Source organism: Brassica oleracea, chromosome C2, assembly GCF_000695525.1.
Source record: "Brassica oleracea var. oleracea cultivar TO1000 chromosome C2, BOL, whole genome shotgun sequence".
Taxonomy (NCBI): Eukaryota; Viridiplantae; Streptophyta; class Magnoliopsida; order Brassicales; family Brassicaceae; genus Brassica; species Brassica oleracea.
Window position 1 is genome coordinate 48,124,572 of NC_027749.1, and position 11,315 is coordinate 48,135,886.

The 11,315-nt window shown below is 40.9% G+C and overlaps 2 protein-coding genes across 2 annotated transcripts; both read left to right on the forward strand.

The window, feature by feature from the left end:
- The first annotated feature begins 4,353 nt into the window (after positions 1–4,353).
- LOC106322702 (probable nucleolar protein 5-1) lies at positions 4,354–7,230 on the forward strand. Its single transcript, XM_013760807.1, has 8 exons — positions 4,354–4,399; positions 4,762–4,862; positions 4,933–4,974; positions 5,044–5,223; positions 5,302–5,466; positions 5,544–5,744; positions 6,023–6,655; positions 6,743–7,230. The coding sequence occupies exons 2-8, from the start codon at positions 4,785–4,787 to the stop codon at positions 7,049–7,051; spliced, it is 1,608 nt and encodes a 535-aa protein (XP_013616261.1). The 5' UTR covers positions 4,354–4,399; positions 4,762–4,784; the 3' UTR covers positions 7,052–7,230.
- Positions 7,231–7,987: 757 nt separating this feature from the next.
- On the forward strand, positions 7,988–8,997 carry LOC106324460. The gene is made up of 2 exons (XM_013762423.1): positions 7,988–8,001; positions 8,180–8,997. Exons 1-2 carry the CDS (start codon positions 7,988–7,990, stop codon positions 8,976–8,978), a joined length of 813 nt encoding a protein of 270 aa, XP_013617877.1. The 3' UTR covers positions 8,979–8,997.
- The last annotated feature ends 2,318 nt before the right edge of the window (positions 8,998–11,315 follow it).

Here is an 11,315-nt window from a genome sequence, read left to right on the forward strand (position 1 = left end):
CGGCAAGGCCACTAAATGGCACCACAACTACATGAGCACTCGGTATGGCTTGTTCCCCTCTTGTACAGACTATATTGTTGAGATCTCTGCTCGTTTTAGCAAGTTGTTCGATGATCCTCTCGCTGAGCTCGTTGCGCTCAAACAAGGATCTGACTCAGTGATCACATTCCTCGATAAGTTCGAGACTGCTCGGATGAGATTGGTGCTACCTGAAGCTCACGCTCTCAGCATCTTTTTAGCCAACATGAACCCCCACCTTTCCCTACACACCAGACAGTTTGAAGTTACCTCTATAGCAAGCGCTGCTAAGATAGCTTCCCTCCATGAATCGTCCCTGTCCCACATACCACAAAAAACCCGAGCTCCCTTCAATCCATATCAACGCCCTTTCCCCAAAAACACCCCACCCACAACCCCCAACGAAGCCACAGATACCCAAAAACCAAACTTTATCCCTCGGAACAACCCTGATAAACCTCCAAGGAAATACTCCTACCAAGAAATGCAGGATAGACGCTCAAAAGGCCTCTGCATGTTCTGTGATGAACCTTTCACCCCAGGCCATCAACTCAAACATAAACGCTCTCAAATTTATGTTATGGAGTGTGACGATGTTGACTACACTTCTGATGACAACTCATCTGATACCGAGCAACACGCAACAGCATTGGTTGCTGCTGCAATCAATAACCAACCTGAGGAACCTCCGGTGCTTTCCATCAACGCCATTAACGGCTCCACTTCATACAACTGCATGCGCTTGGTAGGTCACTACGGCCAGCACAAGCTACACATATTGGTGGACCCGGGAAGCACCCATAACTTCCTCGATATCAACATCGCAAGTCAACTTGGTTGTCAGCTGGAATCCACTAAACCAATGTCTGTAAAGGCTGCCACTGGTGACACCCTACTCACCAACTACAAGTGTTCCGCCTTCACCTGGAAAGTACAAGGCTCATCATCCACTACAGAGATCAGAACAGTCCCACTGGATTGCTGCGACTTTGTCTTAGGGGTTCAATGGCTCTGCACGTTGGGTCCTATACTATGGGACTTCCTCAACCTCAGAATGGAATTCTCACTCTTTGGCACTAAACACGTACTTCGTGGAGTGGTCAAAACAGGTGGAAAAGTGATCAAGGGCTCTAGCTTAAACAAGCTTATGATACAGGAACCTCAAATTGCCTTAATACAGCTGCGTGAGATAGATATGAACCAGGAGGATCACTATGACCTCAACCCTGCTATGTTATTCTCCCACATCTCAGCCTCAGCAACCACAAATGCTGATGATCCAGACTTTCAACAGATGCTCACGGCTTTCTCTGACATCTTTCAAGAGCCGTCATCACTACCACCTTTTCGTGAAGGGTTTGATCATCAGATTCCTGTGCTCACCGGTTCCAACCCAGTCAACTTGCGTCCTTACCGATATTCATCGTTGCAAAAGGACACAATTGACACAATGATAAAGGACATGCTCACACAAGGAATCATTCAACCCAGCTCTAGTCCCTACGCATCTCCAATTGTCCTTGTCAAAAAGAAAGACGGCACATGGAGACTATGCGTCGACTATAGGGGCCTCAACAAGCAGACTATTAAGGATAAATACCCCATTCCTCTGCTCGAAGACCTCTTGGATGAGCTCGGAGGCGCTAAGTACTTCTCCAAGCTAGACTTGCGCGCAGGTTTTCATCAACTCCGTATGTCAGAGGATGATGTCTACAAAACAGCTTTCAAAACCCACAACGGTCACTACGAATATCTGGTAATGCCGTTCGGCCTTACAAATGCGCCATGTACCTTCCAAAGCCTGATGAACCACATCTTCCAGCACGTTTCTCGGAAGTTTGTACTCGTCTTCTTCGACGATATACTTGTCTATAGCAAGACTTGGGAGGATCATTTGCGCCACCTGAATGAAGTCTTCAACATCCTACGACAGCAACAACTTTATCTCAAGCTTTCAAAGTGCACTTTCGGGGCTACTTTGATAGAATACTTGGGACATTTCATCTCGGCAGAGGGTGTAAGCACAGATCCTAAGAAGATTGAAGTTATACGTAACTGGCCAATCCCTACGACACAGAAGCAACTTCGGAGCTTCTTGGGATTGGCAAATTACTACCGACGTTTCATCAAGGGATACAGCTCCAACGCACGTCCCCTCAGCCAACTTCTAAAGAAAGATGGGTTCTCTTGGTTCCATGATGCTACTGATGCTTTCAACTGCCTCAAAGCAGCGCTAAGCTCTACTCCGGTACTGGCCCTCCCAAACTTTGATGAGCCTTTCATAGTAGAGACAGATGCTTCAAACACAGGCATCGGTGCTGTCCTTATGCAAGGAAAACACCCTATATGCTTCATCAGCCGTGCCCTCGGACCACGACATCAGAACCTCTTCGTCTATGAAAAAGAATTGATGGCAGTAGTGCACGCAGTTCAAACATGGCATGCCTACCTCGCTCACCGTCCTTTCATCATCAACACGGATCAAAGGAGCCTTAAATACCTCATGGAGCAAAAGATCACCACACCTTTCCAACATATGTGGATCTCTAAGCTCATGGGGTATAACTTTGAAATCCGCTACAAGAAGGGTAAAGACAACGTTGTCGCCGATGCACTTTCTCGAGTCTCTGGTTCTGAACTACTGAGCATGGTTCTTTCTCAAGATCACTCTGGATTCTACGACTCCTTGAAACTACTGTGGGAAACTGACCCTCACTTGAGAAACATCATCGCAGACCTCCAAGCAAACAAGGCTTCTCACTCTCAGTTCACATTTACAAATGGAGAGCTACGTAGAAAAGGCAAACTGGTAGTGGGGAAAGACACTGACGTGAGGCTACACATACTCAACTGGCTTCACGACTCAGCTCTTGGCGGTCACTCTGGTAGAGACGCCACCTTGCATCGCATCAAATCTCTGTTCTACTGGCCAAAAATGAATTTGGAAGTTCAGAACTACATACGCAACTGCTCTGTCTGTCAGAAGAACAAGTATGATAATGCAGCTAAGCCAGGCCTTCTACAACCTCTACCCATCCCTGATGGTATCTGGGAATCTATCAGCCTCGACTTCATATAGGGCCTCCCTACCTCTCATGGGAAAAGCTGCATCCTGGTAGTCATCGACCGCTTGAGCAAAAACGCTCACTTCATCGCCCTATCCCACCCTTACACGGCTTTAACTGTGGCACAAGCCTACCTTGACAACATCTTCAAGCTTCATGGAATGCCCAAAGACGTGATAAGCGATAGAGACCCTACATTTCTCAGTGAGGTATGGAAAGAAATCTTCAGGGTTCACGGGGTCGATCTCAAACGCTCCACCGCCTACCACCCTCAGACAGACAGACAAACTGAGGTGACAAACAAGACGTTGGAAACCTATCTGCGCTGTATGACTGCAGAAACACCAACTTCGTGGAGCAAATGGCTGGGATTAGCTGAGTGGTGGTACAATACAACCTTTCACTCTGCCATACGCTCTACACCTTATGAGATAATCTATGGCCAACCCCCTCCCCTTCATCTCCCATACCTCCCCGGTGAAAGCTCATCCTCTGTTGTGGATCGCAGCCTACAAAAGCGGGAAGAAGTGATCAACATGCTTAAGTTTCACCTCCTCCGCGCTCAAAACAGAATGAAACAATATGCTGATGCTCACCGTTCTCCCCGTGAGTTCAAGATCGGTGATCATGTCTATCTGAAGCTGCAGCCATACCGCCAGCATACCCTCAAGAACCGGAAAATCCCACATAAGCTATCACCACGCTTCTATGGCCCTTTCCGCGTGGTTGACCGCATAGGCCTCGTAGCTTACAAGTTGTTGCTACCTCCAGAGGCGGCTATACATGACACCTTTCATGTCAGTCAACTAAAGCTCTGTCCCAACCCACCAACCTCATCCCCCGCTGTTCCGCAATACTGGCTTGACCTCGGGATATCCAAAGAACCTGAAGCCATTTTGGAGACGAAGACAGTTAAGCGCCAGAACACAGCTGCAACAAAGGTTTTGGTTCAATGGAAAGGAGAGACACCTGCAACAGCAACTTGGGAGTTCTTCAGTGACTTCAACGCCAAGTATCCTTTATTCAATCCTTGAGGACAAGGTTACTCTGAAGGAGAGAGTATTGTCACAGGCTGAGTCACACTCGCCAACCTTATCACAAAAGCATATTCATTAGATATGCTTTGCTTTATGCTTTTGCTTTATGCTTTCTAGTCATCATTGACAGGTCATTGTTTGGACCGTTAGTGTGACCATCGAACTTTAGTATTTGTACTCTTCCCCTGCATTTGCATAAGTTTTTAATCAAGAAATATTTCATCTCATAAACCTTTAAAACTCTCTGCTCTATCTCATCAAGGATCTAGTACCTTCGAGGTGATTCTTCTTCCTCAGTAATCTCCTTCTAGGCTAGCTTCACCATTCTTAGAGTTATCGGTTAACTCCTAGTTTGGATCTATCTCTCACACACCTTCACACTGTCTCATTTTGATTATTTCTTAGTATAGTTCTGGTCGTGGTAAGGGGGGTAACAACGGCCTTAGCTCGTGTTCTGTCTATCTTTCTTGTCCTCTATTTAACTGAGATCAATCATAATGTGTTGACTAAGAAAATAAAAAAGCGTTTGAATTGAAAATTGTTTCTTTCTAGCTTACTAGTGTCTTCAGCAACTTTTTGTTGTTATCAATGTACATTGAGTTCACTTTAATGGTTTTTTTTCTTAATCTTGTTTTTATCAGGTGTGGACTTAAAGCTTGTAATAATGCTTCTACTGTTTGAGACGCCTGGAGGTTTCGCTATTTTTAAAGTATTAGATGAAGGGAAGCTCTCTAGTGTTGAGGTTACTATCTTCACCTGCTTGAGATTTTTATTTTGTTTTTATTCTAAGTATGTTAACTTGGTGCTTGTAGGATTTGGGCAATGTGTTCTCCTCTCCCGAGTCAGCTCGAAAGGTGAGGATACGTTCATTAGCTTTGTATCTTCAGTTTAGGTTTCTTACAGCGTTTCTCTGTTAAGTACAGATGGTGAAGCTTAAAGCTTTCGACAAGTTTGACAACACGTCCGATGCTCTTGAAGCAGTAGCCAAACTAGTGGAAGGAACCCCCAGCAAGGGTCTCCGCAAGTTTCTAAAAGCTAACTGCAAAGGCGAAACCTTAGCCGTTGCTGATTCGAAGCTCGGAAACATCATCAAGGAGAAACTGGTGTGTAATGAGATTATTTTTTTTCGTTTGTGCTTTGTTTGTTACTTGCTTCTCACGTTTCTGCTTCACCTCCTCTAGACAATAGACTGTGTCCACAACAACGCTGTTATGGAGCTCTTGCGAGGCGTGAGAAGCCAGCTCTCCGAACTTATTACCGGATTGGGAGAGCAAGACTTGGCTCCGATGAGCTTGGAGCTGTCTCACAGTCTTGCTAGATATAAACTAAAGTTCAGTTCCGACAAGGTTAGCCTTTTATTGTCTGAAACGCTGTTGAGTTTCTCTCTTTTTCCTAATGCTTTAGTTTTTTCTTTTCTTGTTAGGTTGATACAATGATAATCCAAGCGATTGGTTTACTTGATGATCTTGACAAAGAGCTAAACACTTACGCTATGAGGGTTCGTGAATGGTACGGCTGGCACTTTCCCGAGCTCGCCAAGATCATAAGTGACAATATCTTGTACGCCAAGTCTGTGAAGCTAATGGGGAACCGGATCAATGCAGCTAAGCTAGACTTCTCTGAGGTGTCTTTTTTTTTAAATATAATTAATATTTAAGTATTTTTTTGTTCTATTCTTAATATATATTTATATAAATTATTGTAATACGGAATTATAATTCACTTTTCTTTATCTGCATAAAATCATAATTTTTTTAATAGTAAAAAAAAAGATTTGTTGTTTTTTTTTTTTACAGTAACTTAGTAATATTATTTAATCACTTTCTAAAACCATTCTCTTTTGTTTCAAGATTTGAGTTCTTGAAACTAATTTTTTTTTTTGTGTTTGTGGCCCTATCTCAGATATTGGCTGATGAAGTTGAAGCTGAGCTTAAAGAAGCTTCTGTGATCTCCATGGGAACTGAAGTCAGCGACCTTGATTTGATTCATATTCGTGAACTCTGCGACCAGGTTCTGTCTCTTGCTGAGTATAGAGCTCAGCTTTACGACTACTTGAAGAGCAGGATGAACACAATCGCGCCGAATCTGACGGCCCTCGTTGGTGAGCTCGTCGGTGCTCGTCTTATCTCTCACGGTGGGAGTTTGTTGAACCTTGCGAAGCAGCCTGGGAGCACTGTTCAGATTCTTGGAGCTGAGAAGGCTTTGTTTAGAGCGCTTAAGACCAAGCACAATACTCCAAAGTACGGTTTGATTTTCCACGCGTCTGTGGTCGGACAAGCTGGGAGGAAGAACAAGCCTAGGATCGCGCGGTCGCTGGCTGCGAAAGCTGCTCTCTCTATCCGTTGCGATGCTCTTGGAGATGCGGGAGATAACTCTATGGGAGTGGAGAACCGTTTGAAGCTTGAGGCAAGGTTGAGGAGTTTAGAAGGGAAAGATCTTGGACGTCTTGCTGGATCGGCTAAAGGCAAACCGAAGATTGAAGTTTATAATAAGGATAAGAAGATGGGGTCTGGAGGTTTGATTGCTCCTGCTGAGGTCAGATTATTGTCTGATTTGTTTGTTTCTTCAACCTTTAGTTTTGTCTGCTTGATTGTCTCTTACTTGAACTGTTGTTTTGTGCAGACATACAACACTGCTGCAGACTCTCTTCTTGTGCAAACTACCGTATCAGCTGAGAATGGTGTCAAAGAGAAGAAAGATAAAAAGAAGAAGAAGAAGGCTGAAGCAGAGGAGGAAGAAGAAGCCAAAGCTGAGGAATCTTCAAAGAAGAAGAAGAAGAAGAAGGCTAAGACAGAAGTAGAACCTGAAGTTGTAGAACCTGCAAAGAAGGAGAAAAAGAAGAAGAAGAGAAAGCACGAGGAAGAAGAAACCGAAGAGCCTGCCAAGAAGAAAGAAGAAAGAAAAGAAGGAGAAGAAGAAGAAGAAGAGTGAAGCCTGAAGATAGGTTTAAAGTTTTTGAATTGCTTAACTTTTATTAACGGTTTAATGTTTTGTTATGATTTTGATTTAGTTGGTACACACTTAGTGATCTAAAACTTTATGAACTCTGTTCATCGTTTTGTAAGATAGTGTGTGGGGTCTTGGTCATTTTCCCAGATCTTGCATTACAAGTTAACGGATTTAACTGAATGGTCTAAACCAGGTTTAACCATAAACTTTCATGATCCTTTTTTGAAGCACGTTAGAACAGGTTTGGACCATATTATATGGTATAATGAAAAATTAATGGTGTTTCCACCCCGAAAATTAGCAAAGAAAAACACATTAGCGATATTAAACTGACATTGTTTCAAAATAAAAAAAGATTAAGTATTCCCTCCAGTAATAAGGTTAGTGTAATAAAATGACAAATGACATGTTATACAAAAATGAATTTTAAAAAGTTAAAATCCAGTTTTATTGAATTTGATATTTTATAAAATATTATAAAATTCACTGCTATTGAAAATATTTTAAGTTGGAAGAAGGTTTTAAATACTTTATGAGATATCAAATTTAATAAAATATTTTCTTATGATATATCAAATTCAATGAAATAATCGAACTAATATACTGTGTTTAAATATCAACTAAAATACTTTATGAAATATCATGTTTGATAAAATATTAAGTTCATGAGAATTGAATAAAAATAAAAATTTCATGGTTTTATGTGAGATTTTAGAATAGTTTAATGAAAATCATATTAAATCTCCAATCATACAAAATCATCAAAATTTCTTAAAAAGTAAATTATCTCAAACTCTAAATTGAATACCACCCCTGACGGATTTCGAATACTTCCAACAAAAATATGGCAATAGTTCAACAATCATGATGAATATTCAAACAGTAAATAGAAAAGACGAATCAAGCTAACAATAACAAATGTTCTTAGACTGGTGACTATAATAGCGGCCAATCAATCATCGCCACGTAACCGTTTTTTTGGCGAGTCCAGGCACACGAGTCGGTGGTCAGGATACCTATATATATCCGCGTAGGGTTTCTATTCTCGTCTCACTCTCTCCCTCTTTCGTTCACTTCTCGCATCCATCATCTTTCTCTCTTCTCCTTTAGGTCAACAATGGCGAGAGGAGGAACAAAGAGAAAGATTGAGATCAAGAAATGTGAAACCAAAGAACAACGAGCGGTGGCTTACTCTAAACGCCGTAAAACGCTCTTCTCCAAATCCGCCGAGCTCTGCTGTTTATCCGGTGCAAACATCGCCGTCTTCGTTACCTCTCCGGGAGATAAAGCCAACGTCGCCTCCTCCTTCTCAGGTCACGCCTCTGCCACCGAGATTGTTGATTGTTACTTCAAAGGCACGCTTCCTCCGAAGATTAGTGTTCCTGAATCCAAATTAGGGCTTTGGTGGACAGATCCGGATCTTTACAGTTCTTGTGATGATCTCTCGCAGTTAGATGTCATTGAGGATCTTATTAAGAGGACCAAGAAGGATTTGATGGATTGCCTTGAGAAGCAAGAAAACTCAAGGGTTTGTTGTTTTGATTCCCGTCAAAACCCTAACTCCTCCTCACAAGCCGTCACTATGTATCAGAACACTAGCAAACCTCTCGACGGATCTTCACAAGTAATCTATGGTGGTGAGTCTTCTTCAGGTCAACCTCGTTACTTGGTGAACAAGGATGTTGGTAACTGCTTATGGGAGACAGAGAAAGAGAATAACCTAATTATGAGTTTACCCCAAGAAACAGAACAAACACAGTCGATTACCAACGTGGAAGGTGGTGATGAGGGTCAGAGCTTTTGGGATGAACTCTATAACGAAGATGGTTTTGGTCTTAATAACGGTGAAGACGATGTCATGATCGACATTGGAGAATTTCTCAACGATATAGAAAGTGGAGGAAGTTAGTCAATTCACAGCTTTTAATGTTCATGGTGGGGTTTATTATGGTTATAATTTTTCAACTCTTGTTATAATCCTTAATTAGGTACTATTTTTTTATAAATATGTAATGACGATGTTGAAACTATTTTCATTTTGGGAAGCTAATTTTTCTCTCAGATTTTGTCTCTTTGATTGTTTGTTCAAACAGGATTCTTGTAGAACAATCAAAATATTAGTTATATCTGGATATTTTTGTTTATATATTTTTTTTTATTTCATTGAGTAATGGATTTAACATAAAACTATAGCAATCAGCTAACATATACTCCATCCGTTTCATTTTAGTTGTCGTTTTAGGTTCATGCACACATATTAATAAAACATTTAGTTTTGTACATTTTCAAAATAAAAACATCATTACACATACACCTTCAACCAATAGAAAAATAAACAAAAAAATCTTATCAATAAATTTTTCATTGAAATCACAAAACGACACTTATTCTGAAACGAAATTTTATCTCTACAACGACAACTAATATGAAACGGAGGGAGTATCTTCAGCTTGTTTTTTTTTATAAAAAAAAACAAACCCATAAAATTTTAAGTTCTTTCTACCAATATTTTTCTGCAGACTAACAGAAACACGTAGAGGACATGAGAGTGGAAGAAGAAAGAGCTGCTAGAGCAATGCCTGTTCTAGAGGCTAATGATAAGACTCAATCTAACATTGATGTAAGAGAGCATCAATGTAATAGGTTCCGTAGTTTACACCAAGATGGTTTGCTCGGTTTTCCAATGGTATTGTCACGGCGTTTCGAATCTTGTGAGCATGACCGACCATGATATTTTGTCGGCTATAAATATTTTCCAAAAGATTTTTTTTCTGCCGTCATCAGAGGCTTAGCCATGGTGTCAAATGCCGTTAACAGTGCTGATCTTGTTAATCTATGCCGCGAAATGTTTATTTACCTCTCTGAGAGAGGAGAGACCCAGCTCCACGCCAGGTCAGTTTTTATATAGAATTAACCACTCACAAGTCACAAGTCCTTTTGCATGCTGTATAATGTAAAAGCTGACTCTAGAGTATTTGATCGTTGTCAGGTTTTGCTTTCACTTCCTTGTCTCACACACAACGACTTGCGTTCTTTCGAAGAAACTGTGGCGAAAACTCCAAGTCCTAAAGAGCAGAAGCAACTAATGAGGAGCTTGTTGCTGTTAGGTACAGGGAACAACTTAAGAGCACTTGCTGCTCAGAAAAACATGAATGTCATCACCAACGTCACTTGTAAGCATCTCTAACTCAACTACCGGCGCAAGTTTCATATAATGCTCAACTTTCCGATATCTAAAAAAAAAATTCTATCTCTAGTAAGGACACGCGGACCAGCAGACACTTCTGAAGCTAAAGAGATGAAGGGGAAACAGTCGGGCTGGCCAGTGTGTTGTGAGATGAAACCATTATAGTTTAAAGTTAAAGAGAAGAAGGAGGATGTCTACTTACAACAAGAAGGAAGTTGTACAGATGTGTAAATTATCTGATCATCAACTTACAACAAGAGGAAACCTGTACAGATGTGTAAATTACTAAAGAAAGAAGATTTTGGCGAGAGGGAGGCAACAAGAAGCAGGTTTTTTTTGCACCCAGATGGTGATCAGATACATCGAGTTTAAGTGTGTTTCCTTGCGCTTTTTTTTGCACACAGATGGTGATCAGATACATCGAGTTCAAGTGTGTTTCCTTGAGCTTATGGTTTTACTTTCTACGGAGATGTGATGCTTGCTTCTCTAGAACATGTCTTTTTGTGTTGTACACAGTTTCAGACACATTAACATATCCCTTACTTTTTTTTTTTGGTCAACTAACATATCCATGACTGATGAATGTGTAGTGTTTACCTTTCCAGATGTATATCTTTCTTCATTCTTTTCTAGATCGAATTTTCTCTTTTGGTTGAATAACAATCCAACAAATACCAAATAAAAAATAGAAACTACGTAATAAATTAGAGTTGTCTGCCGTCTATCAAAAAGTGACAACAATCTTTCTCAAATTGAACGTTTCTTTTTTCACTCTAAGCTAATATGGGCTCTTTTATTTTGCTATAATTTTGGGCAATGTTCTAAAAACGGCAAATAGATTATAAATAAAACGATTTTTTAAGTCTGATTTGTTCAAATCGATTTAAAACAGCTTAAATTAGTGGTAAAAAAAAAACGAACCAAACTGAACTGAGTCAAACTGAACCGAGTCAAACTGAACCAACCAAACCGAACGAAAGTCTATTATCAGATAGTTTGGTTTAAGATTTTCCCAACCCGAACCAACCGAATCGAACCGATCCGAACCAAATCGAGTTA

Coding starts and splice junctions, on each gene's coding strand:
- LOC106322702 (XM_013760807.1), top strand. CDS start 4,785: ATGCTTCTACTGTTTGAGACGCCTGGAGGTTTCGCTATTTTTAAAGTA. Junction 4,863..4,932: donor GGAAGCTCTCTAGTGTTGAG/GTTACTATCTTC, acceptor TGGTGCTTGTAG/GATTTGGGCAATGTGTTCTC. Junction 5,745..6,022: donor CTAAGCTAGACTTCTCTGAG/GTGTCTTTTTTT, acceptor GCCCTATCTCAG/ATATTGGCTGATGAAGTTGA.